The sequence below is a fragment of the Anopheles stephensi genome, chromosome 3 (genome assembly GCF_013141755.1).
Source record: "Anopheles stephensi strain Indian chromosome 3, UCI_ANSTEP_V1.0, whole genome shotgun sequence".
Classification (NCBI taxonomy): domain Eukaryota; kingdom Metazoa; phylum Arthropoda; class Insecta; order Diptera; family Culicidae; genus Anopheles; species Anopheles stephensi.
Genome location: NC_050203.1, coordinates 62,671,701 through 62,698,296, shown reverse-complemented (window position 1 = coordinate 62,698,296; position 26,596 = coordinate 62,671,701). Strand labels below are relative to the sequence as shown.

Below are 26,596 nucleotides of genomic sequence, written 5' to 3'. Positions count from 1 at the left end.
TGGAGACAGTATTATGAATTCTTCTGACGTGACTGAATAGTAAAGTACTTTAAGCTCAGCTTTAAACATTATTATTCCTGCATAAGGCGGTCTCTTTATCTCGTCATTCGTCCGGAGGCAGCTGTTGATGGGATAATAATGGCACACACGACCAATGAAGTAGCCTTTCAAAAGCGATTGTCAAAGGCGTACGGCATCCCAAAAGGAACAACAGTGTCTCGTGACCTTCCGGTCAATGTAGGTAATCGATACAGCCCTGTGCAACAGCTTGTGATCCGTCCATCCGTCACCAGTTCCAGATTCCGTTTTCTTGTTGTGTTTTGTGTCTCTCCGTGAAACAGCATCACTTACAGAGTTAATCGGGTGGTCTGGATCTGGAGCACCGCAACACTCAGATGGCGTATATCTTCGCACGCGCACAACGACATATGCCGCTCAAATTTGCTACCATCAACCTTGACCGCTTCCAGCTCGCCTCCATGCGCCCCCGGCGCCCGATTCCCTCTGCCCCAACAAAACCGCTAGCACATATGTGCAGTTTGCACGCCAGCGGATGCACCTTGTGGTGAATATAATAAAATTATAATTTTTATTACACATCCTTTGTTTTCATTCAAACCCTCCTAGTCCTGCATGTCATTGACGCCAGCTTGGTGCGGCGTTGGTCGACAGAGCCGTTCGATCACTTTTACACCCCTAGTCACCTTGAGCAACCAGAAGCGGACGTAGTGAAACCCAACCGTCAACACCGGACACCGAACGCTGGTTAGCCGGTTCGGTGCTGGCGCTGGCGATGGAAGTTTTACGCAAAACCCTACGTGGTCACTCTTGGCCCGTTACGGACGGTTTTCCTTGTGACATTATACATAATTATATGCAAAAGCTTGACATGGCCGTAATAGACCCAGGAAAGGTAAAGATAACCGCAAAAGAACATGGAGGTGAAACATCCACTGCCGTATGTGGATCACTATTAAAAATGCAAATGTAATGTGATGTAAGAACTAGGTACGAACATTTATAAGCTGAAATTTGCATCCCGGCGCAGGCAGGTATTGTTTATAATTGGTGTCTCATTTTATATAAAACAATCAAACGAATACGTTATAATGTTGTGGCAAATCATTACGCTCCCGGAGCAGTCGAGTGGCTTTGTTATTGAAGCGCCCCGACTCTTGCGTCCCACGAGTGGAAAAAAGTATACATATGCCGGGTATAAAAATCTTCTAATTTAAATTACACACCAAGCGCCAAGAACAATCCCCACGGATATACATCTGCTCCAACCTGGACATCATGATGATGGACGGGCAGTGTACCGATGGCTAGCGAATTGTAGGGCACGGCCAGACGATTTAGTGTAAATGAGAAGCCGTCGCATTCTCAATACGGTTATGGGAGAGTGATTTTCCCGGTTCGCACGGGAGCGCACTGGGCCGCGGAAAATAGCTGGCATTGTGTCTGGGAAAGGCACCGTTCCGGAAAGCGGGACCCACGTCGGGGGCTAAATCTTTACACCGTTCGGTTGAAATTAAAGGAAACAGAGAGTGGAAAAGGGTTTTGATGGCTGAAGTAACATAAGGCTTGCGAAACTGCCGCCAGGGTCTTCTGCCGGGTGCGGGTGGCACGACACTTTCCTATTGCATTCCGGTACGAGCCATAATACCGTTCCACTTGCGTTAAAGTATTTGTGTCAAGTGTAGTGCCACCAACGGGGCTCGATGTCGCATACGTATCATTCTTTTGCTGCACGTGCCGTCATGCTGCGGTTGGATTGGGCTCTGGAGGATATGTAAACTGGTCTTAAAAAGGGCAAAGCGTATAGCATCCTTCTGGATGATACTGCTCCAGGATGTTCGTTTATCTTCATCCGGAACAGATAGTCTTGGCCGTTTGAACAGTAAATAAATTAAATGTATCCTCATCACAAAGGAAAACATGCACAAATATCCGCGATAAGATATTGCGGTTCAAGCTAAACTATTGAAAACTAGTTTGAATGTGAAATGTGTCTGCAACAAAAATCGAAAACTAAGCCTTTAATTGCATGGCTATATTTATGTACGCGCAATTCGTCTATGATAAAGAAGCATCATAACGAACCATCGATCGATTATCGGACAAAATGGCCACGCACGCTATTCCCATCCATACGGATACATTAGTCTAGTTCACTTATGCCCGAGGGCTGACGTGTCTCAATTTCCGTTGCGGCCTCAGGCAGATGCACCTAGCGCAGTCTAACTGCACAAAAAAGCCTAGACTCTAGACGACGACGACAACACCGGGATGGATGAACAATTTGCTTACGGCGCTGCGACTACTCTATCAATCTCGCATAGTTTGTCCGAGCGGGGTCCGATGTTTAATTTATCATTGCAATCAATCATTTTACGCAGCATTAATGTTATCATTCGAAGGATAGACAGTGCGACAAAAAAAGTGGAAACGAAAGCAAAGCGATGCAAAACCCCCCTCCTTTCTCCGCCCTTCGCCTTGGCCCACGTTTGACGGTCGGGTACTGGTACAACATGATAGGTCAATTGAACGGTGGGTGAGTTATTAAATGCAAGCAACGACACCAAGGAGCACCGCACCGGCAGATGGAAGAATTTATGTCAGAAAAAAAGGCCCCGAAGAGAACGGAGGTACGGTGAACAGCAAACCAACGGCAAAAAATAAAGAAAAACAACTTCCATGCGGCAGTACATCTCATCACGAAGCTGGTGGAAAAATAAAAGCTCCAAGCTTCTCCATCCAGACCGACCTTTCGCGCACCGCACCGCACAAACGTATCGCGAACGATCATCATCGGTGTGGCGGAGGCATCATGCGCCCTGCGAACGTCGCTCCCGGATGGCTCCGTTTGGTGAGTACTGTAATATTAAAAGCTATAACTTTTTTTATCATAAATTATAATTGTGACAATAAACGGAGAATTACACCTTCACAGGCTACCACACCACGGCCACGGACGGGCTGGTGATGATGTACGAACTTCTTCGAGCCTTCCCGAGGCCTTCGCATAGCTTCGCCACGGAAAGCAGCGCGGAGGAAAAACGCCGCACCAACACACCGTATCCAATTCGATCAGTCGGACGATGGTGGGTGCTGCCATGGTTGATGTGCGAGCCCACTGTCGTACTGCCGGTACCGAAGATGCAGCACTGCATATGGAAGGGTTAGGTTACAGACAGGGGAAGCACAGAAGAAGACAAAAAACACGCGGTGCATCGCCGGCACCGTCAACCGAATGACAACCGACCGTGCACAATTGTGCAACACTAATCACTTATTCCGTGGAGACCGACCGATCGTCGTCTGTCGTTCGATGAAGTCCTCACCACCAACGCCGTCGGTGTCTCGTTCGGCGTTCTGCTCTTTTTTTTCTTGTCTTCGTCTGCTGCTAGACATTCAAGCCTAGCCAAACGGGCATCATCGGGCAGGCACTAGCAAAAGTGTTACCGTTTTTGCCGTTCGATTGATGGTGAAGCACATTTTCACCGCGCATCATCATCATCATTCAGCCGAACGCTTTGCCCGGCACAGGCTGTTGGCGAATTTTCTAAAGAATTTGCCTCTAGGGAGAATAGGCCAGCCGGTCTTCAGGCGGTCCCAGCAAAACCCTTCGGTCGGTCGGCAGCAGTGCAAAGAGCGCAGAAAAGTAATCCATCCGGATGGGACCCGGGACGCGAGCGCTAGCAAACCTACCTAAACATAATAACTTCGGCTGTCTACCGTGAATAGTTGCGCCTGCGCACTGATTGAATTAATTGATTATGAATAAACATCATGCGGAGATAAACGATCGGTGCGTTTGAGAATTGATGTTTATCGTACGGCCGGTATGGACGACAGGGGTGCGAGGAAACTGTCCTGTCCTGTGTGCAGGGTATATTGATCGGAAAATGGTGGCGGTGGTAGATGCGTTTCTAGCGCACCGCAGCTTTACAAGGGAAAGACGATGAACGGTAGTGAGTTTATCATCATACCCGTCCATACTGCAACTGCGCTATGGACATGGTTTTAGATAGTTTATGCTTCGGGATTGCTTTCGATCAGCTCGTCTAGGCCAAAAGGAAGCGACAGCGGTGTTAACCTGTTTGTCTGCACAGGCGCACGGTCATGTGGGCAAACGGAAATTGTAAACCGTTCTGGGTAGAAAAGGAGCGAAACATAATTTCCCCACGCTGGCGGAGGGAAAGGGGCAAAGAAGTGGAGAAAAAAGGAATATCGCCATCAGATGGTCTGACACTTTCTGTATAATTTATTTTCATATATTATACAGAGCATGCTAAATGGCCAGAAGTGCTGCCGTGCATGCATGATGAACCGGTGACGTGAAATGATATGAATTAGTGAGCAGATTTACATACACTTAGAAACAATGTTGTGCAGGGCTGCTTTAACAATTGGTTTCGATGTGAAACCATGACTAAACGAAATCTTTTTTTGGTGGGAGAATTTCACATGTTTTGATATGTGTTTGGGCTTGTGATTTGGTTGAATAATTTTTAATAAATAAAGTGCATTGCGGTTGTTTCATAGGAAAGTATAAGCTGAAAGAGAAAGTCATACAATAGACATCCTAGTGCACAGTAACATACAACAAAATATGTTACGCATATAGCGACATATGCGCATGTTACGCAGCTCATTAGTACGATCTTAGAGTACCGACTAGGCGACTCCATTTCGTGATTTTGTTTTTATGCTCGTTTCTTTTAAATAATATTCTATTTTTTACTTTTAATTTATTATTTCTTAAATAGGCAGTTACATCGTGCGCTAATTCGTGTTGAAATTTAAGTTCCATCAATATTTATTACACCATAATCTTAGTTTAGCACAATCTTCTTCTGTCGAACAGCTCAGCATGTCCTGACGAACAGCAAGGCCTAATGGCTTAATAGTCTAATTGATACCAATATAGCCAATCTCTGCAAAGTTTGAACGTTTTGTGTGAAATTTGATACCATCAAAAAGCTTTTTCTGCCTCCGGATTGTAGTAGATTAAAAATATTATTTTCCACTCATAAAAACGCATGAAAAAAAAATCTCCTCCAGTTTTTTTTCAGAAAAATAATTAATTTTATTATTGAATATTCTATTTATTTCATGTATTCAAACATTTTTTTTTTTTTTTGTCAGTTGAAATACATTTTGCAAAGTAAAGTAACAAAAAATATATATTTTTTGGCCCGTGAATTTAGGATAGGCCCATAGTTCTAGACACGATCCATCCCAACATCGAATAACGGAGCGATGAGTTCATTCGCTTTATTTCTGCATTGCTGTTCGTTTTCTTTCTTACAATCGATCATATATTATCAACTTTAAAATGATTAACAACTTTAAACTAAAATCAATATGATTTTTTTTCAATTCTAATTTAACATAACATTGAATAAGTTTTATGCAATGATATTGCCATCATTCAATTACCAATTTTAAATTTAAAATTAAAACTCTTAAATTTTAAACTCTTAAATGAGACAATGAGCAGCAAAAAGTAACATTTCTTTTTATTGCTTGGCAAACGCCAATATGTGGAAAAAAAAATAAAAAGAAAACCACACACAAAAAACCGGTATGAAACAAATCGAGCCGAGTAACCCTACAACGGGTAAAGATTGTTGATTTCGCTAAATGAACACGCCGATTCATGCATTCATTTGGTCTCAATCCGTTGATGCGTAAGGAGGTGTTTGCGCGAGCTCTCGCTCTGCAGAGTTAAAGTTGCGTAGCGAAAAGTCTTGCGAATCCGGAACGGTGTTGCAGGCTGTTCGTGACAGTGCTTCGAAAACCGTTTGAAGTGTTAGAAATACTGCTCAATCGGTATCATAACGTGTGATTGGTAAATAGTGACCATTGGAAGAAAAAAAAAATCATTCCCCTTTTTGTGCATAACTTTGCTTGTACGAGAGTATGTTTTATTGAAAAAAAAAACTCTTCTGCTATCGTGGTGATGAAGATGATTCATGTGATTAATGTGTTATGGAAAATGTGAACAAAAAATCAAAACATAATGCATGCAGCATTAAGGTGATTTGCGATGAAGTTACAAATGTGTATGTTCTTTAAATCGTTCTCAGTGTAGTGTGTTTTACCGAACTTTGGTGCATGTAATGTTCCTGCTAATTAGTTCCATTCTAAACAACGCTTTTTCTTTTTATTATATCGATCGCAGTACAACGGTAAACATCTTGTAGTAGGAGCAAGATTTTTGCAAGCATTCTTTTTTAAGTAAACTTTGAGAGAAACTTTGGGATTAGCGTTTTTAAAAGTTTGTTATACTTATCTCAAACACACATATCTGAACAAAAATATTTTTTTCTTGTATTATTTATTGTATCACATTTAGTTGAAATAAATTTTCAGTTCTAAATTTTGTTTTAAAATTGTACGAACAATTATACATAGATCAGACACAAATTCACAATATTGATATCACTGGAAAAAGCTTATCTCGTGCACAAATCACAGGTTAAACATTTTAAAAATAAATTATACATTGCCGTGTTCCCGGTCACCACTGCGACACAGCGACCGTTTTTAAGAAACTCCATACCAAACACGTCCATCATCTGTGATCGGGATAGTAGCTGTTGTCAACGCTGTCGCTGCTTTCATCACTCTTGTTATCTTATGAACACGTAGTGTGGATCTTGGCAAGAAAGGATACAATTTCATCACGATGAATTGTAGTTGATTAACAAGCTTATACCCAAGTCCCAAAGTGTATTGGATTTTGAATTAAATCACAAAATAAATAAATTACAAACTCGGAAACTCGTTCGAATGCTGCAAAGCAATATGTATCATATTTCAAGTCACATTTTCTGAATAAGTGTAAAGTTATGGCGAGCTGCAAATTTAAGATAATTAATCAATACTGCTTCTAACAGACAGATTGTGCCAGTCTCGGTATCATTAAACATTGTGAACAACTAGGAAACAAATTCTTCTCTTACAAACGAATGTACATCAGTCGGGCTAATGGTTTGTGATTGATCGTTGTGATAGTGTGTTTCAATATTCAACCAAAGTGAAGAATACAGTTTAGTGAGCCGTTGGTGCTATAAATTCATGTGTAAGTGTTTGAAGAAATTTCATATCGCATAACAGGCTGTTTTATAATGCGAATGAATGTTGTATCATAGCCGATACGGTACCTGAAACATTTTTAAAACCCAGTTCGTGTATAAGCGGTACGAATAGCTGTAGGATAAGTGTTCGATTATTTGGACATTGTGACAAGTAAGTATCAGTTTTAATCAGATTGATTAAAATTTATAAACAAAATCTTATACAGGTTTTAACGTATGTTGAAGTATTTTATTTAGATAATGTGATAATTATGGTATTGAACAATGTGAAGTAAGTTCACAGTACACAACAAAGAAGCACAACAGTGTGTTGTTTCATTTAATTCCCTTACACATCTACGGTAGAAAAAGCCACTCCTGCACGATACTAACGCTCGCTTTCTTCTCATGGCGGAGGTCTTAACCTGCGCCAAAAGCAAATAACCTGGTAGCTTCTCCCAGGCACAACCGCTACTTCATTAACAATCTATTTGGTGATCTAAGACTGTGTTCTCTTAGCACCAAGCTACCCATGTAAATTCGTTACACACCACTTTTATTCCAACCGTTCATCCGACGTTTTTTTTTTGTTGCGGTTGTTGTTGTGCCTGCTGATCTGCGCTCAATTCCGAGGGCAATGAGACGATTTTTCGTACCACCGTGGATCTGCCCCGCACTCGGGGCCATCGATCGGTGCTAGCAGCGAGATGTTTCGCTTTTTCGGTGGGGATTCAACACACCGACCCGCTGCCTCGGTACAATACCGTAACAACATCGATAGTTAGCAAGTGCACAAGAAGAACAACGATGACTAATCGCCGTCATGACGTGCATGGCGGTAAAGAATCGGTTTCAAAACAAACCGTAAATAATGTCCATTGAATACGGTAGAATAATGGTTGAAAAACGTCGGCACCGGGCCGGATCGTGGCGTTCGGGCCTAGGTTTTGCCTGGTTTTCCGCGCACAAACGATGTGTTTTGTTCACTCCTTTTTGTATTTCTATCGGTGACGAAACAGCCAGCGTCAAATGCACGATTCACGGCGAGGAAGGTTTCCCTCGCTGGCGATACTTTTGCAACCTACCGGGGCTCGATATGTCAATTTGTGGCGCATAAATCAATTGGGAGAGACGTTTTAGTTGTTTAATTTAATTTATCACACGTCTTGTTTTCATTAGGTTTTTACATAAAACATTCGGTTTTTACTCTGGAAAAACTGTTAAAAAATAAATATCAATGGATTAGCGTAGGCGCCCAATTATTTGATTAAGATTTTTACGATTTGTATCAGAAAGACTTCAACGACCAAACAAGCCAGAAGCGTGAGATGCAATGCGTTCTCAGCAATGAAGCATTAAAAAAAAAAGAACCCGACCAGATAAAAACACTATCGTAAAACTGACCAGCTACATAAATCACAATTTTGCGATTAGATGTAGCAGCCACTTTCACAGCACAGCAGCGAGAAAACAAATTATCGCTGGAGCGGAGTGCACGATTAATGATGAATAAATTATAATCACAGCACTCATGATACACGGCCACAGATACAGGGGAGAGTGAGGAAAACGGGCAGCGATCAGGGAGCTTATTTCATGCGTTAGGTCTTATCGCCTGCGTTAACGGCAAACGAAGCAATCTTCCTACAAATTCATTTATCAGATAGTCGCCCGTGATGGACAGTTTACTATCAATCAAAACCTAAATTCTACCACCCCTGATAGTCAGCCGCTTATCGAAAGCCCTTTTTTTGCTGTTGTTCTTCCGGCGCATCGTAACGCGAACAAACGATGCAAAAAGTGCACCCACTCCATCAATGTCCTTGGCGGTAATGCTGGGCCGCTGCGGAGGATCGCAGGTTTTTGTGTGCGAGCGTACCCGCAGCGCCAGCTACGACCCGGTTCGGTTTAGGTTTCGCAACTGCAGGCTGGTTTTACCGACTTACTAGCTGTGCAGTGTGGACTGTGCAATGTGCCATCTAGCCGTTCGACTTGATCGCGCTGCGTTGAATGAACGATGGGACAGCTCCATGAAGACAACATATCCGCACCAGAGCGATCGGACATATCGGTAACTGCCGATCTTGGCTGGCTCTGGCTAAACGAAGCTTGTTGCATCTGCGTTCAGCGAGATCGATGTAGTTTATTTCTCGTGCTGGCTACCTCTTACCCCTCAATATTTGTGCCAATCGACTGGAGTGTGTTGTGCGCATGTGTTTTGTGTCTGTGTGTGTGGTTTTGTTTGCTCGAATTATCGTGATCAGATATTTTGTGGTCAGGAAGAAATATGGAGAAGCGAACCAATCAATTTTCCACTATCATGCTTAAGACACACATCATACCCGACTACTATCGAACACTATAATACACGATCGTGTACTCGAGCGATAAACGTAGCACTTCAACAGTGTCAAAGTGTTGCACACGCTTCAAACATGGTGCAGTATGAGACAAACTGGAGCTTTTGAAAATGGCATTCATACGGACTGTGAACCTTAAAGTTTTTTTTTTCTGCGGCCCCTTCAAATAGATGGAATGCATCCAAAGGTTTCAACATTAAAGCGAAAATAGTACTCTGCAGGCATGCAGATTATCTGTAAGAAACACATGCGTTGATTGGTCTAGCTGGGCAAAGCAACGAGAACATATGTTTTGATTTACCGAAATGTGTTATCAGTATTGTACGATCGTGGTATGATTTTTGAGTCGAGTTGAATCGGTCGGGAAGCACTAATTATGACCTTAGAAAGATATATCTATGTAGAACGGTCTGGAATCTGTTTTGTGTGTGTGTGTTTGTGTGCGTGATATACGATTCACTACATCGCAACGGGTGTGTTCTCGCTCATGCGGTAAAAACAGCAGTACAATGTTCCATCATTTACATTTTCAACAGCACCGCGCTACATCTGCCATCGACAGATGGTATTCAAATGGCGATAAAGTAAAGCATAAATGAAATTCTTTACACACTTGTAAATTACCCAGATCCTCTTCCTGCGGTCTTTTTTTGTGTGTGGTGTTGTCTCGCTTTTTCCCTGATCTTTTGATTGCCTTTTGCCCGACATTGTCGTTTTCCGCCAAAGGGAAACCAAAGCAAAGGCTGCGACTCACCAAAACTTTGAAACTTCCCACTTCCCGTGCTTCCCAATCAATAAATTATTCCACTGCTTAGCTTTTTTCCCACCGTTTCCCAAGCGAAGCCCAACCACATGCATGTATTGTGTGTGAGAGAGCAAAGGTCTGCTAATGAATGTTTCGGTAAGCGCAACAGAAGAAGGAAACGGAGGATTTGAGCGCGTCGGTAATGAATTCTAATGCGCCCGCGATGCGATGTCGGGTCGTCCGCCTGGCGCTCGAACGGAACAGGTGGAGCGAACTGACGGGCTATAAAGGGTAAAATAGCATCGCACAGGATCCGCACCGTTGTCATCGATCGCTTTCGTGCTACAAACGAAGGGTTCGTTCGAACACGCGGCCCAAAATGGAGACCACGTGGCGAAGAGCGAACCATATCGCGCAATTGAATCTTTGGAAATTTGTTTGAGAAAGTTGGCACGACAATTATGTAACAATGCTGGTGCCGCTGGTAGAATATGGATCTGCAAAAAGGTTCGTTTGGCTGAAGACAATTTCTGCAGAGCACTTTTGTGAGAGCACGCTTTTAAACGGTGCCGAAAAAATTAAACCAAGAAATTTGATGCAGTCAAGCCTACCATTCTATTGCGACCACTTGAAACGTTGAATGGCTACATCTATCGTGCGCATTATCTGATCAAGTAATTCACTCAAACACCAAAGTACAACAAAGTAAAAGGGCATACTTCTTTGACCTTTTTGCCTAAAATGACTCACTAGTACAACAAATCCGTACCACAATGACAGCAACTGTTTTATCTCGCTTGAAAGTCACACGACAATGATGAGTGAAAATATAGACCTAAATGAGATGAAAATATACTCAAGCAGAGTAAACTTAACCGTAACACGAAAGCTTCATCTGAAGAAACACCCGATGGAACGCAAAACTTACACTCTCGCTAAATGCTAGCCTACGTAACGAAGCAAAAGCCGGACCGAGCCGGAAGCTGCAAGATGTGAATGAACGAGAATGAGAATGAAATAGTAAGACAACGAAAAAATCTATGCTACATTGGCACCTTCAGCAGAAGAAGTAATGAAAAATAAAACTAGAATCTCGCTTCCCATCGCTAAATTTCGGCCGTGGTTGGAGGGCTGTACTTGCGAAAGCAGGACAGCATCTGGCCGCTTATGAATGATAGCTGGCGACTGGATAGCGAGCTGAGTAGGAGCTTCAACATGACCAGCTCTTAAAGTAGAGCAAAAATGCTGGTAGGTTTCGTATTGGTTTAAACTCCTTTAGGCTTTTTAGCTTAAATTGATTTGAAACTTTTTGTTTGTTTGTTTTATAAGCTTAGTTGCAATTTATCAATGTTTTAGAATTATTCTTGGTGGAGTTAATTTCATGTGTATCTAACAAACGGGCTTCACATCCGTATTTTCCCACTTCAATTCTCTCTCAGGCATTTTTTTATAAAGCTTTTGCTAAGGTTGCACTTTAATCCGACCCTAAGCGTTTGTTGAAACAGTTTTGCTTCATACCCTTACCTTTGAGGCACCTTGAGGACCCACGCGTCTCGATCCATAACCTGTGCACGATCCACTCTGCACATGTGGCGCTGTTTTACGCAATCTTTCATCAGCTGTTCAGCGTGAGTTCATCGGTTCCTTAACCGTCCGGCCCTATTTGTTGATGTCTTCCTTGTTCCCCTCACTCAATCACTCGCATTTTCCATGTTTTTTTGCTTTAGTTTTACTAAAGTTTTACTCTTTGTCTCGCCCAAACGCATCCACACAACTTCAACAATGAGATGCGTCGATGAGTGTGGGGACGTGAATTTTCAGTTTCACCACGTATCAAAAACTGCGTCCCGGTCACCCTTTGCCCGCCAGTCGCCGGCTAGGCACAGGAAGTTTGCCGTTGCGACACGCAGAGGCAAAACAACACGGCCGGTAAGGTAAGGGCCGGCAGCTGCTGAACTATAATTACAAATAAATTGTGCTTCTTTGTTCTTCGGCTCATCATCGATAGTCGCGACGGTTGTCGCGTACCGCCGGGTAGCCGCTCATGCGCTACCAACTGAACCGCTCCTTGATGGTTATGATCATGTAGGTGAGGCTGTCCGATCCGATCGTCGGTCCCGGGGTTTCGGCATGCGTATGCACTGCACTGGACGGGACGATCATTCGAGCAAATTATTCCTTTCCATAGTACCGCCGATTGGCGGTTGCTGGCAGCAGGAGCAGCCGCAGCAATGGTTGATTTTATGCCCTTTTTTTCTCGTAGTTGTTGGTGCTGTTTCATACAACGCTTTTTTTCTGCATGAGATTCGTGTTTGTGCTCCCGTGCTCATCTTACATAAATGACCTGCCTTGCGCCTGCCAAAACCCGCTCCGTGCATCTCCGCTATTAAGTACAAGCGTTTTTAATATATTTAAATTCATCCGTTGACTTATTTATAGACAGCGTGTGTGTGTATGTACGGAGGCAGCATCTGCCCTCGCCTCTAGCGCCGTTTTGCCCTCGTCTATATTTCATCCTTTTTTGATGCTTGCTTACCTACCGCTTAAATAGGCACTCGTCCCGTGACGGCCGATCGTCACGATACATTGTTGCGCAATGGTCGGTGACGATGGACATGCCAGGCCAAGGAACAAGCAACCCTACTCGCAAGCACCAGGCAACTGAACTCTTTCAGCAAGTGAATTGCTTTGCACTGAATGTACGAACAATTTAAACCGGTGCTTGACAAACATTTTTTCACCCGCGAAGCATAAAAACAGGCAGAGTGTTTTGGGTTGTTTCAAATAACAGTTGACATGAACTAGTTATTAGATCATATTATTTTTAACATGAAACTAGCTTATGTCATTCGTACTCATATACATCAATCCATGGAGATAAGGTTTTGAGTGAACTTAAAAGTGTGGAATCATAAATTTACTCTATCTAGAGTTAATATTTTTTATCGAGGGTGACGGTTCTCACTCACGGTTAAACTCTTCAAGACCGTCTCAATGTACGCTGGAGTCATTGAAACTAAAACTTAATTATACTTACATTATTCGCTCATTGTTTCAAGATTTCTTCTAACATTACTGAACCGAATAAAATTGCTCAGCTAGACCTAGTTTGAGAAACAGACCTTTCACCTTTCTTTACAAACAAATTATTGTAAAATTTGTTCGATTTGCAATTTAAACAGCATTTGACTTCTCTGTAGGTTCATTAACTGCAACACAAAAGGGCCCCCGTGATGCTTCGAATTGTTTACAAATGTGACCAAAAAAAAACACAACAAAGTATTCTGTATGCACTCAACACTTCATCCGCTACCGGTGAAAAAAAAATGGTGAATTTATTTGATTGCTTTTATGTTACCCGTTGTCACATTATTCATACGATGATTAGAGTGTCGCCAAATGTTTGATTTAGCATCAACGGCACACAATAAAATAAGCTTTACTCTGATGCCGCGTGAAGGTGAAGGGAAGCTTGCCCGGCGATGTCTTTAGCGTGCTTTTGCTTGTGTTGGGTCCCGAATCTAAAACTCAAACCTCGCATATCCACCGAAACGCTGAGCAATGCAACATTTCCACATATGGGAGTGAAAGAAATGGAGTGCAGCAAGGGTAGGGAAGGGGGGCGAGGAAGAACGCAGTGGGGCGGAAGTGGGCAGCGGGAGAGGAAGAAGGCCTCTGCGGCCTCAATACGGAATCACGCCTGGGACACTCACATAATCACATCGCGGCGGCAGCTAAAACAGAAGAAAAATTCAACGACCAAGAAACCAAACCTACGAAAAAAAATCCTCCTCAAAACAAAAAAAAAGATAAAACAGACAAGAACCACGGTTAACAGAACAACGCAACGAAAGGAGAATGTCCGGTCAAAAATGACGAAATTGACCAAAAACGTAATCGCGAAACATAAAAAGTATACACACACGCAGCCGGTGGAAGTCGCGCGCTCGCGAATAACAAAAAAAAACCACGAACGCGACTACGACATTCAACGACAACGACGACAGCGACCAGTCAAAGCGAAACCTTTTGATCGAAGGCAATCTTGGCAGCGACGGTGCGACCAGTACCAGAAACAAGTCAAAGAGCATCAAAAAGTGCTCCAGTGGGGGACTCCAGCGTAGTGGCAGTGGTGGTGGTGGTGGCCATCCAAAGGGTTGCCAAGACACCGGTGGTGTGGAAGGTGTGGCGAAGGGATGAAGAAAAGTCGAAAATAAATGGTCATCCGAAAATCGCTCACTCAACTCGCTGCTCCAGCAAATAACCACCGAGTTTTGGTGGTGTCGCTGCCTAAGTTCGTATGCGCGGTGGGCTGGGCAGTTTGTGGGCGCCGGAAGACCCCGGAGGGGGTCCGGCGAGTGCTGAAGATCAAGACCTTGAGCCCCGAACCTCTCCTGAGCTTCCGACCAACCCACACGATTTGCTGCTGGCTGCTGCTTGTTACCAGTGGGTACCTGTGCCGGGAATGTCGCGCACTTATGCTACCGATGGTGGCCGTGTCCCGCGTGGCGATGGATGTATGTTTCCGAATCGGAAGAGTGACACGGAAAATGGAGGGGGGGAGGGGGCGTGACGGGGAGGCTTCGACAAGGGGGAAATATCACGTAGAAGGAAAACAAACAATCCCACGAGAATCCCGGGACCGAAAAACTTGGACCGGCTCGAAAACGATGAAAAATATGCACTGCCCTACACCGGATCGTCCATCGACGGACCGGGCAAAGAGGGCATACTTTGTCGCAAATCAAAAACGAGCGTTTACAGGTTCCTTGAACTTGTGCCAGATTTCGACCTCGTTTTTTTTTCGTTGTGTTTTCGGGAGTTTTCTTTCGCTGTTCGTTGCTATTTGCTGCTGCTGTATAGCCCATCACTTCACTGCCGCCGTCCCGTATGCACATGTGTATGCACACAACTGGCACCGGACCGGTGATATGTTAAGGACCAGTGCTTCACTTCTCATGTCGCCGCATTTCATCTTCTCGCACATTCCGCAAACTTCCTCCAAGATTACGCCTGTACCGTTGTGCCTTCCCGTTGGCGGCCCTTCTGCTGCAGCTCGCGAAACTTCTGCGAAACTTTATCTCGCTCGGCCGGCCACATCTATCGGCCGAAAAACTTGGCTGAGAAACAATGCACAAAAAGTAGCTCGCAGTGGAAGCGGAAAACGACACAAGCGAACCAAACGAATGTGCCGAGACGCGGTTAGGCCTGTGCGGGGAATAGCCAGACGCAGGACAGAAAGCCGTGCGAGCGATCGAACAAAAGCCCCTTGCGTTGCCGGGGCAGGCTCAGTACGGACGATAACCGCGGTATTATACATATTTTTATATATTATTAAAAAGTCCGTTGCGGATCTACTCTATATAAATTATTATTATCAAGAAAAACAGCAAAAAAAACGGCACACACATACACCTTGGCCCGACACGACGCATGACGGGCACATACTCATTGCGGACAACGGGACACACCACCGGTCAACCTCTGGTGGTCATAACGTGAAGGGACGAATCAAAAATGATATTAAGAAGAGCAAAAAACGGCCCTCTGACATGCATGCATATATTCGCCCCATACGCACACCGGTGCACCAGTATGCGCATCATGCAATCATCTTGCATCCGAGATGGAACAACTAACCAAAACGCCCCTCTTCCTTTCCCCCGGAGCCCCCCTAGTGGAAGGGCTCTATGTCTTTGCACGGTCACAGCGGGAGAAAAATCTGTCCTCCGGGCAGCTACCATCGCCTTAAATCGAGCCTTGTCGCGTCAAGTTTTCGGAAAAGTAGCTGCCACCATTGCGCTGACGGTTGTCGCGAAAGATGCGCATTGTCCCAATCTCCCACCCTCATACATCTTCTCCCTGCCTCTTCCACCCCATCGATTGCACCGGGTCGTCGGCATCACAATTTTGGTAACCGTTTTTCGTCGATCATGCACCATCACGCTCCATAATGTGCCGAGGTCTTGGCCCGTGATTGGCCCCGGTTGCGTCGTTATCGGTTTTTGAGGGTCGGGGTACGAAGAAGCTACGTTCGTGTGGCTACGGTTGGGCCACGAAGGTTATTGCACATTTGCCGGAAGTGGTGGTGCGTTGGCTCCGAGACAAAAGGAACGGGCGAGGATGCATCAAATGAAGCACACGCACCGATGGAAAGCGGGCGTAAAGAAGCGGACGGCACGGGAAGAAGGATGCGATGCGATGGGTTCGATATCACATCGATCTTTCGTCGATCGATCGGGACGAAACCATGTCCAAAAACGCGAGAGCTACTTGTTTGGATATGATAAACGCAGTGTATCGAATACATTTGCCGTCTACCCGTATACCGGTGGCGGTTGTGGCGTTGGGATGGGTGGCCAAAAGTGAGTTCGTTGCGAATGACAACGCATCCTGCGTTCGAGCATTCCTCGCTCCTAAACGGCGTACAAAAAAAAGGGAGAACGCAATGTGCTTGGTGTGGCTTTTATCTTTCGCCCCGCCGAAAATATTGTGATGTATTCAAAACAATAACGATTGTAATAAACAAGAGTTAAACATGGACGCAGGTAATTGATTTAAAGCCCACTGACAATCACGGAAGGACGTATTTGGGGGGGGGGGGGGGAATGAAGTCAAATGCCAGCAAGCGTGGCCAGTAGTTTGCCGAGTGCGACATAAACAATGTAAATTGGATCGGAATCCAATAAAATTGCTCGTGGTCGCATCACATTACGCAGATAATCTGTGAGCGCATGCGGCGAATGAGAATGGTATGTAAATTTCGGCGGAGAATTTTCTTTTCCTCCCAGGCCTGTTTGCTGGAAAGCGTAATTCTGTGAAAGTATCTTTGGTTTAAAGAAAATGTCTGAATTCGTTAGCGTGCTATTTCTGCTGGCAAATATCTTTGACACGTCATTAAGGCTGTACCCAAACTATTTAAAGTAAAAATATACTAAAATCGGACTTCATCAGCTCACACAAAGTATCACAAAAAATCAAACCTCTAAACAAACAGGCTAAACACTCAATTGTCTATTTTCCTTCCGGGAAATAATGCAACAACGCCAAGCCCAGTTCAGACATCTTTCGCACTGATGAAGATTGGTTCGTCAAGATTCACGATAGTAATCACGGCATCCGCTCTCGTAACCGAACCGTGCGTGCAATTAAGCCACCACTTGGGCAGAGTGCACGGGCAACTATCGCGAAGGCACTGGCAGTGCACCACAAAACCATTAGGGCGATTGGAGCACCCAGCTTTCAGATTTATTGACTATCGCACTACTACCACGGCCAACGCCGGATGAAGCTGGATTGTTCAAACGAGATGAAACTGCCTGCTATTAATCTGCTTTTCAATTATAAACACATTACATTAATGTGTGTTTTTTCTATTGAACGGAAGGAAACAGGTAGCGTATGCAACCACCGGCACTCACTGTTGGTTGTTTTGATAATATTTCCACCTCTCTAGGCCCAATCGCTAGCTGGGCTGCACACGACCTGGGTGTACGAGATCGGTTGTTGTGTTTTTCTTCTTTAACCTTACATCGTTTGATGTCCATGGTTCGACGACACGGGATGTAAGCGAGGGAGAAAGAGGTCTGCTGCCGCCTTAATATGCAAATGTTTGGCTTTCCCTGACAAGTGCTCGCTTTCAAAGTTTGCTTTCTTTTTGATGCAATTAGACATTACGGTGGAGGAGAAACTGATCCAAATAGAGCATATTTCTGACCGAGTGAATTCGTTTTGAAGAAATCCTTTAAAAGCTTATTTTGAATAACATATACAATAAATGGATGTTGATCATTAAGCTGGGCCATGAGCGATCCGGCGGCCGAGGCGATAACGGCGCCGGTTTTCACACGGTAGACCGTGTAATCCGTATCCGGTACACCGTACGCACTATTGACTATCCAGCTACGGGTAAAACCAACTCTCAGAAAGCCAGAATTGGCAGGCCGAGACCTTTTGAGGTTGTACTACCAAGGAAGAAAAAGATAAAGATCGCTAGGCTCAGAACATAAGATTTATCATTAGAAAAATCTGTGAGGCAAAAATATTTTGATGAAAACTTCAAGATTTTTTATACAATGACGTTAGAAATCTTGAAGAAGATTTGTGACACATTAGGAGATGACCTCAACTATTCCTCCGTCTAGCTTTCGAAAAAGTGGCACAATCACGATTCTTTCTTTTTCAATGGCCGCTTCAAACTGTGTATTGTATTAGCATTACAAATTAGCTCAAACTTGGGCTCGTTTCAAGCTTAAGAAAAATGCTATTTTCATTCCCTGCATAACTGCAAACACAATTGGCTTATTTAGTATCTTAAAACGCTCTCAGGCTAATTTCCCGTGAGTTAATTCCACCAGCAGAAACTCTTGCCGTATCAACACCTCAACGAACATGTCGCCATCGTACTCTACCATCACAAAGCATCAAGTATTTCATAGTGGTACGAAATAAAATCCAAAAAACACACTCAAACACAGTACCAGAGTCCTTGCAGTTCGCATGATAGTTCCCGCATACAAAGCGAAGGAATAGCGAAAGTATAGATGGAGTCGTAAGAAGATAATCTCAACAATGACACACTCTACATTCCATTCTCTGTCGCATACGGTCCAACGAATCCGGCTATCCGGGACCGAGAGTCCGGTCTGTGAACATGATGGGGAGGAGGGGTGGGGAATCAACAAGACAAAAAGGTGTGCAAAGTCCCTGCATTTGGTACTGCAGGAACGCACCGGTTTGGTCGCTGCAAGAAGATGGGAACCGCGGGAAACGGATGAGGTGAAGAAAACCGCAATAACTTCTTCACCAGACACGAAGGACGAAGGATGGATGCCCAGCGAAAGGAGAGAAGAGATGAGAGAGGGGGGGGGGGGAGGGGGAACGTAATTTGTTCATTCTGTGCTTGAGACATGAGACAGTGTGCCAGGCTTTTCCTGCCGCCTGTTCGCTACCAACATCTGGATGCGTCCGGGACTAGATCGCGCTCTAGTCGCCAAGCGTGAGTCGCTCATTGTACCTACCGCGGCCGGTACCTTGCGTCCATCAGGCACACGGTAAAACCCTTACCGGAGCCATGCTAGTGTGGTTTCAACTGGATTTCGGTCCATGCATACGATGATACTCACCTGTTCAGGTGGAACCACTGTCAAGATCAGCGGTTCAGCGGTTCAGCTTCGTGTGCTATAATTTTCCATTTAAAATCATATTTATCAACTTCGACCGGACTCGGTCGTCGCGTACGTCGGCCCTCGGTGACGACGGGATAGACTAGGTGGAAGCTATAGCAACAATTCGTCACAGTTCCATTTGTATCAAATATGGCACAAACATGGCTGCTAAAATATGCGACCGTTCTTCGCGCTCGCCACACAGCAAACCCAACTGCGATCAACGCTACGCATTCTTGACGCAGACGACAGGCTGCAGGACCGGTGTCTTTTTTCAGGTGTGATTATTTGCACCGGGTGCTGGACTAGTTCGTTTGGCTTCGCACTACCCATCGTCGCATTACGGCAGTGACATTTGTGCTGTCTGGAAAGGTACTGGTTGAGACGATTGACTCACGTCATACCGTATGACTCGTACCCGTGCCGCTAGCTCACTTAGCTAGCACTAGCTGCCAACAGTAATTGATGAAGTGAGACCAAGGAATAGAAAGATTGATTTCGTTTTAATTCACATACGACGAGCGGCTGTGACGTTCCTACCTCCCGGTTTTAAGTCACTCTGCCCGCAAAGAATGCCATTCGCAGGGGAGGATACGATAACACCTTTGCCATAAATTGTGACCATATTCGCGATCGCCAGTGAAACACGAGTGCTGCTTATGCTTGGCAAGATGCAATGCAAGAAAAAAAAGACGCACGAATGAAATAAAATACAAAACCGGAACCAAGCGGCAGGCTTCCCCCTGGCTGGACCCCGTCTGTGGGGTATGGAGCAAGACTGTCTGTGGTTTGTCGTCAGTGGCGTCAAACCGCTGAGATGTTTTACAGCGCTCAGCGCGAATATCACCAGTTGCCATGTCTAATTCATGCAATCTGTTTGTGCCCGTTTGAACGCGCTCGCCACCATGCCCGGCTGCCCCCGGAGTCGCGGACAAAACGTTACAGGTTCGATGTACCCGGTTCCTAGGGAGAATCACGGCCACCTTGCCACTACATCTCGACGGGAAGATGATTACTCGCAAATTCTTTTTCACACGCAATCCCTTCCCACACTGCTCGCCGAGTCCTCCTTCGGGCTCACCTCACCTCCCCTTGTCCAGATGGCTTCCCCGGTCTAGTGCACGCGAATCCGTACGATTTGCTCTTGCAGCGAGCTGCCGCTGCCGTTAGAAATCTTTCGTATGGTCGGATGGTTGGAATGTCGGTCGGCCCTGCTTCTACCATCATCGGACCTAATGAAGTCTTAATGAGGCGATCCTGATCATATTTTTAATGAGCAAAAAAGCATACGAAAACCTCTGCACGGCGAACCGAACCGACCGCTCGTCACAGCCCTCTAATGGCAGTGTGTCATGGTGCTGTTACGACTCCACTTGCGTATCGCGCCGGACAGGAGCATCGGCTACGGAAGCAGCTACAGCAGCAAGGGCAAGAGCAGCAGCAGCAGCAGCAGCATCAACTTCAATATTAAGTGCGGGAGCCGCACATCAACGCCTGGCGAGTGCTAGAAAACGGAAATCCATAAATAAGGATTAAAACAAACGTGTTCGTCCATAAGGCTTTTGACGCGCTCATCGCGTAAGAACGTAAGACCTAGACCACGGTCGCACGATGCAGTGCTACAGTAGTAAGTCACGATTTTTACCTGGCGACATCGCTGAAAATCGTTCGACATGATAACCCACCTTTTCGCTTACATCTACAGCGAAAGGATAACGGATATTTGCTGGCGCATATGCGTTTACCATTCCCCCGGGTGTACCCGGGCATTAAGGCATCCGAGCTATATGCAAGCCAAATTTTAAGCTCTACCTCATACATTGCTTTATCAAATTGCTAATGCAAATAATTGCCAGAGCTCTCACTGTTCTGGAAGGTTTTAATTTTCGAAAAGCAATTTAAAAAACTGCACCTCTCGAAAGAAGATATCGGGGGTATTTCGATTACAATGTTGTTATTGTGCTTTGTAAAGGAAATTAAGACCGTCATACATATTATAGATCTGGAAATTTATGTGATCTGTTCTTCTAGCCCTGCGTTCAAAAAACATTAGCCAGGAATTAAATTCTGAAGCTGTAGAAATCAAACAATTTCAACAGGCTATTGTAAGGAACTGGTGAAGCAAACCAATAAACTTGAAATACTGATCAATTAATAGGCAAAACAAAAGTTAATTTTTAGTTCCACATTATCCACATTCTAAGACACATCCCTCTAACAAGTATGTTTTTGTTTGGTTTCAGATAAAAATGCCGATCCCCAAACCGTGTCCGACGCATCTTGTGTGAAACATGAAAATTTGGCCGAACAAGTTAATACTCGTGCGTAGTTATGTGTGGCCCTGGCAACTATCCCGTGACTCGGTGATGTACGTTTAACCACATGTGCAGCGCATTTCTTTGTAGTGTGTAGTATTCACCGACCGAGTCGCATCGTCACTTTCTTGGCGCACAGTAGTGAAGCATGGTCCGCGTAATAGTATGCCTAGTCTAGCACAGTACCTGCAGCACAGTACGTTGTTGATAGGCTGCAATCTGACGTCATTCCCGCATCGTGATGCACAAAGTCAGCACACTATCGACCGGTACAAGCATGAACCAGCATCAAAGTGACCTAGTGACTTCAGTGACCGTATCGAAAGGAACCACCACAGCGATCGGGACCAAACCTCACGTTGCCAATGCCAATCCGAACGGTTCGTCCACGCTCAACAACAACAATCTGAACAGCAAAAACAAAAATCCTTCCTCCCAAACGAACGCCACCGATAGTGTAATTCATATGACCAACGTCAGTGTGCCACCCAAGCTGCTAGTCCCGAACGGGAAAAGTCAGGCCCCGGCAGTACCCTCGGCACCGGATGCACGTGCGAAACAGGTGTTGAAAGAGGCTGTTGATGCGGTTGTAAATAGTTTTGCCAAACACACGCAAGGATATGGAAGAGGTAAGCGAAATCTTTGGTTAAAACACAGTTTTGGTTAAAACACAGTTACGGATTTTCCATTAAGTTTCCCGAACCCGAAAAGTTATTGTAAAAATGTGTGAAAGGAGTACAACGATTTCAGGCACACAAAGCTGTGTATGAGAACAGCAATACCGTAAGGGAATCGGGTTAATTACGGTCAGTGACTCTTTCGTCAGATCACCGCTATCTGACATCATCCTGACAATGCACACATCAATATAATGCATTTGACGTCCGTGGACCAGCCATGATGGGCTATGGCCGTTGATCATTACTCATTATGACAGTGATATTTGGGGCATTGCATTCGGCAATCGATTGTTGCTTAATTTCAGGATCTTCACCCTTTGATCTACAACACGTACAAGCAAAACAAAACGGGGAAAAAGAAACTAAAATACCTTGCCCATGCCCATCAGCCGGCCCAGACCAATGGCTGGCATTTGTCGAGAAAGAATGGCAAGAAATCCATTATCCCGGGCTACGAATGATTACTTTTCATAATTTTTGGAAACTCATCGTTAGCTACTGCGAAGGTCTCGCCGGCCGAACCCCAAACCATGCCTGAAAATTGGCAAGGTGCACGGCCATCAGCGCTGCAGTTTTCACAAAACTGCATTGGCCCCGAAAAGCAATATTTCAGGACGCTATTCATTCACGGCCACCACAATGGAGGATGTACCGTTCGTTACAAGACCCCAGCGCATCAGGTTCGGGTTCGGCATGGTGCAAAGTGCAAAATAAAACCACAAAAAAGCGCATTTTTAAATAAATCTTTTCAAATAGCACAATACATCATTGCCGGTCCGCTTCCGAACACTGTGCAATTTGTGACTAAGACGACAAGCTGCAAAACCCATCAGCAGTTGAACGAAGGGTAATTCACTTCCAGATAACAGTTAAAAAAGGGGGTCCTTCCCTTACATACACATTGGCATGAGTATGACGAAAGGCATCAGAGATCGCGATCGCAAAGTGACGAAGTGCTTGCCAAATCGGAAAAAAATCATGATACAGGGCACTTTGACAATAAGAACCGTGTCACTCCTTCAGCTGCAAGAAAGGGTGTTGCAAACGGAAAGCAGCAACTAGCACGGTCAGAGCTAAATTATTACACTACCCAGATCCACCGTGTCCCACCATGTCGATTCTTACTCGTGCTTAATCGACGTGAGCCACCGCCCTGGGTGAATGCTCCCAACGCCCGAGCACATTGTCGCGGAGTGAAAATTACTTTTTCGTCAGGAAATAATCGAAATAGCGTCAGCACTCGTAAGGACACTGTTGCACTGGCCGTTTCTGCGGTGGTCGTTTCTTTTCTCCCCGCGTTCGAGCACATTGTTCCTGTGCTACGTCCACCCCGGTCGGGCGTTGTACTTTTCGTGGTTGTACGACGCCGATGTTAATCGGCACAGCGAGTGAAGCCAAAATGCAAACGGAATCGGTACAAAGAAATCTGCGAGTCATTATTTTGGAAAGCTTAGTCATCAATCATTATTTCGAACAATTTCAAACTTTAAAAACCTTTTGACGCCGGTACGCCTGTCGGTGCCACGGGTAGGCCGCTCCCGACCAAACACGGTCCTTCCCTATCTATTTATCTTTTTGCCCGCACTGCAACCGCGTAGAATTGTTTCCGAATGCAGTTTGCGGTGCATCGTTCGATGATCGCACCATATGTTATGGCACGCATTAGCACCGTGATCGTAACGCTACATACATCGAGCCGTTGATGGTATTGAGCAGCAAAAGCAACAACAAAAAAAAAACAGAGCCACCAAATTGGTGCTAACATTTCAAGGGATTTGCAGCACGAACAGCCGTAAGGACTCTTGGACCGCTAAGGGATCCACCCGAAGAGCGTGAATAAGCGCCCCGATTACTACGTCCTCCCAGTAATTAATTTAGATTGCCAGGATAAAATAAAGCATCTCAAGACGGTACTCCCTAACCGGCGTAATGGAATGTCAAGAGTCAATTTTTTATTCGGGAATCATTCACCCCGTACGCTTCACATCTCATCTTTACTCGGAACTCCGCGGTTGCGCCACACATTGTCCTTTGCGTTTTAAGGATGTCTAACGAAAGTTTGTTTGTAGTTGCTGCTGATCGTAGCCCGTCAGTCCTATGGATGCATCGATCTGGTGTTTTTATGCAGAATCGGTAAATGAGCTTTCCAGATCTAATGAGGTTAGTACCGAAGTACCGGGCACATTCTTTTACCACCCAATGTTTCCCTTACGTCTGCTTAGTGTGGACAGCGCTTAACAAATGCGGTGCCATTTGTATATGTTCTCAAAACACTGACAAATGCATGATGCTTATCAGAAGGGAAGCACCGTGCTTAATTACGTTCAGTTTACATTTTTCTTTAACGGCCGTTCACTTAATTGAAAACGTTTAGTTTTGTGTGGCTGCGTTAAATGTTTGTAAACTTTGCACAAAATTAATATCCGTCTGTCAGTGTTTCCAATAAACATACAAATGGCTAACGTAATGGTCATCAACTAATTGTAAGGATCAAAGCTGTTCAAAAACAATGATCGCATGTTTGCAGGACTTGCAAGGACCAGTGGTCAGTTTCAATTTCGCATTAGCTTCTGAGTGATGAGATACGTTCCTTCGATAGATGTTTATGCAAAGATTCTATTGAGCTTTGCAGAAGTCGGTTGGGTGGCGCTTCGATTGATGATATCTACCACACCGCTCTTTATCATTAACCATCACAGAGACGCCATTATCTGTTTTGTACTTCAAACAAGCTGCTTCAAACAAAATGTATAACGCTGTAATTGTTTGTCTTTACACAAAAGTCATGATACAAACAATGATCAATATTTGCGAGAATCGATAGGATCTAACAATACCCATAAAAATCAGTTTTTTTTTCAATCCATAAAAGTTTGTGCCATTTTTACCGGATGCCTAACTAACTTGCACAGTTCTATGCATTTTGACGAAAGTGAGCCGAAAACTGCATTGAATATGTAAATTGAAAGCATGCAAAAAACCAAATAAATTTATCATTTTATTAACCTATATTCACCAACCACCCGGAACCTTGATCTACCCACACACACATGACCCCAAAGCGAGGCTTTTTACTGTGTGAATTCGTTCCACATATTATCACGTCGACCACATACGCGCGCGCGTTCTCCACTTGGACCAATGTGTTACTCATTGCTGCCACCACCGTCTGCTTACTTTCCCACCCAAACAATTGCTTTGAGAGGTTTATATCTTGCCTCTTGAACCGTGCTTCATAACTTAACGCCGGTCCAAAACGCTTCGCCGGTCACAAACCCGCTACAATATTTTCGCATCCGGCATCGTCCGGTCCGAGCATTTGGTGTGCGCGATTGGTACATCTTTCACAATCCCTTTTTGCACGCATTTACCACCATTCCCGAAGGGCTACGAATGATACGCACAAACGAACGGTGCAAAAGGTCTGCGGGGAGGCGGTTTCGGTCAGATTTTTAATAAACAAATTCGGTGCGAATCTGCGCACGCAGCCTGCGAAACGGTGCCCGCTAAACCTGACCCGGCCAAGGATGTGGCACGGGTTGCTTTAGCGGGATGCTGGTGATAAACCCTCTCTAGTCCGGCCGTATCGTAACGGTTGGACCTTGCCATGCGCTTGCACCCGCAGGTAAAATAGTGAGTTATCTTCTCGATTTACCGTTACTCTGCTCAATCAAGATTTCGGTAAGGGAGCTCCTTCCTGTGGGGACCTGCGTGGAGTGGCTTCGGCGACAACGACGATGAAACGACAACGAAAATATGCGTGCGCTTATGCTGCATCGCACGACGATGCTGGCAGCAGCCACATCTGGATTGTTGCCACCCTGCCCAACGTTTGTCGCGTTCTGCAGCGTCAGCTTTGCACCTGGATCCGGTAGAAAGATCGCACTGTTGTCACCGTCATCGCGATCGCGTCGCCCAAAAAAACGGCACGAGGAGCACAGGAACAAACCAAAAGCGAAACGACAACCATGCCACAACAACAAAATCTGTACAGCTCCAGATATGGACAATCGTGTCCTTTTGCATGTACGGCTCGCGCATACTACATCAAATATTTTAATCGGTTGTCCCATTATTGATTGTTTATGATATTCGTCATATTTTACCTGTGGCCGTGTGCATCGCGCGACCACTAAGGGGTAAAGAACCCTTGCCGTAGTTTTGCAATCGGCTGCATCACGGTGAGAAGATCCGCGCGTGGACAGGGGAACGGCAAGGTGATGCATTAACATTTTCGTTCC

The 26,596-nt window shown here is 44.9% G+C and overlaps 1 protein-coding gene across 7 annotated transcripts in view; it reads left to right on the top strand.

The window, feature by feature from the left end:
* The first annotated feature begins 5,095 nt into the window (after positions 1–5,095).
* LOC118513230 (protein limb expression 1 homolog) overlaps positions 5,096–26,596 on the top strand; it is a 39,967-nt gene continuing 18,466 nt past the window's right edge. The window contains exons 1-3 of one of the 7 annotated variants that reach the window (XM_036058771.1): positions 5,096–5,857; positions 6,909–7,260; positions 21,604–22,304. In XM_036058771.1, the coding sequence (XP_035914664.1) occupies positions 21,917–22,304 (388 nt within the window). In that variant the 5' untranslated portion in view covers positions 5,096–5,857; positions 6,909–7,260; positions 21,604–21,916. Of the gene's footprint in view, positions 5,858–6,898; positions 7,261–21,603; positions 22,305–26,596 lie in introns of those variants that run through there. The other 6 variants (XM_036058770.1, XM_036058769.1, XM_036058767.1 and 3 more) reach the window with 6 other exon arrangements.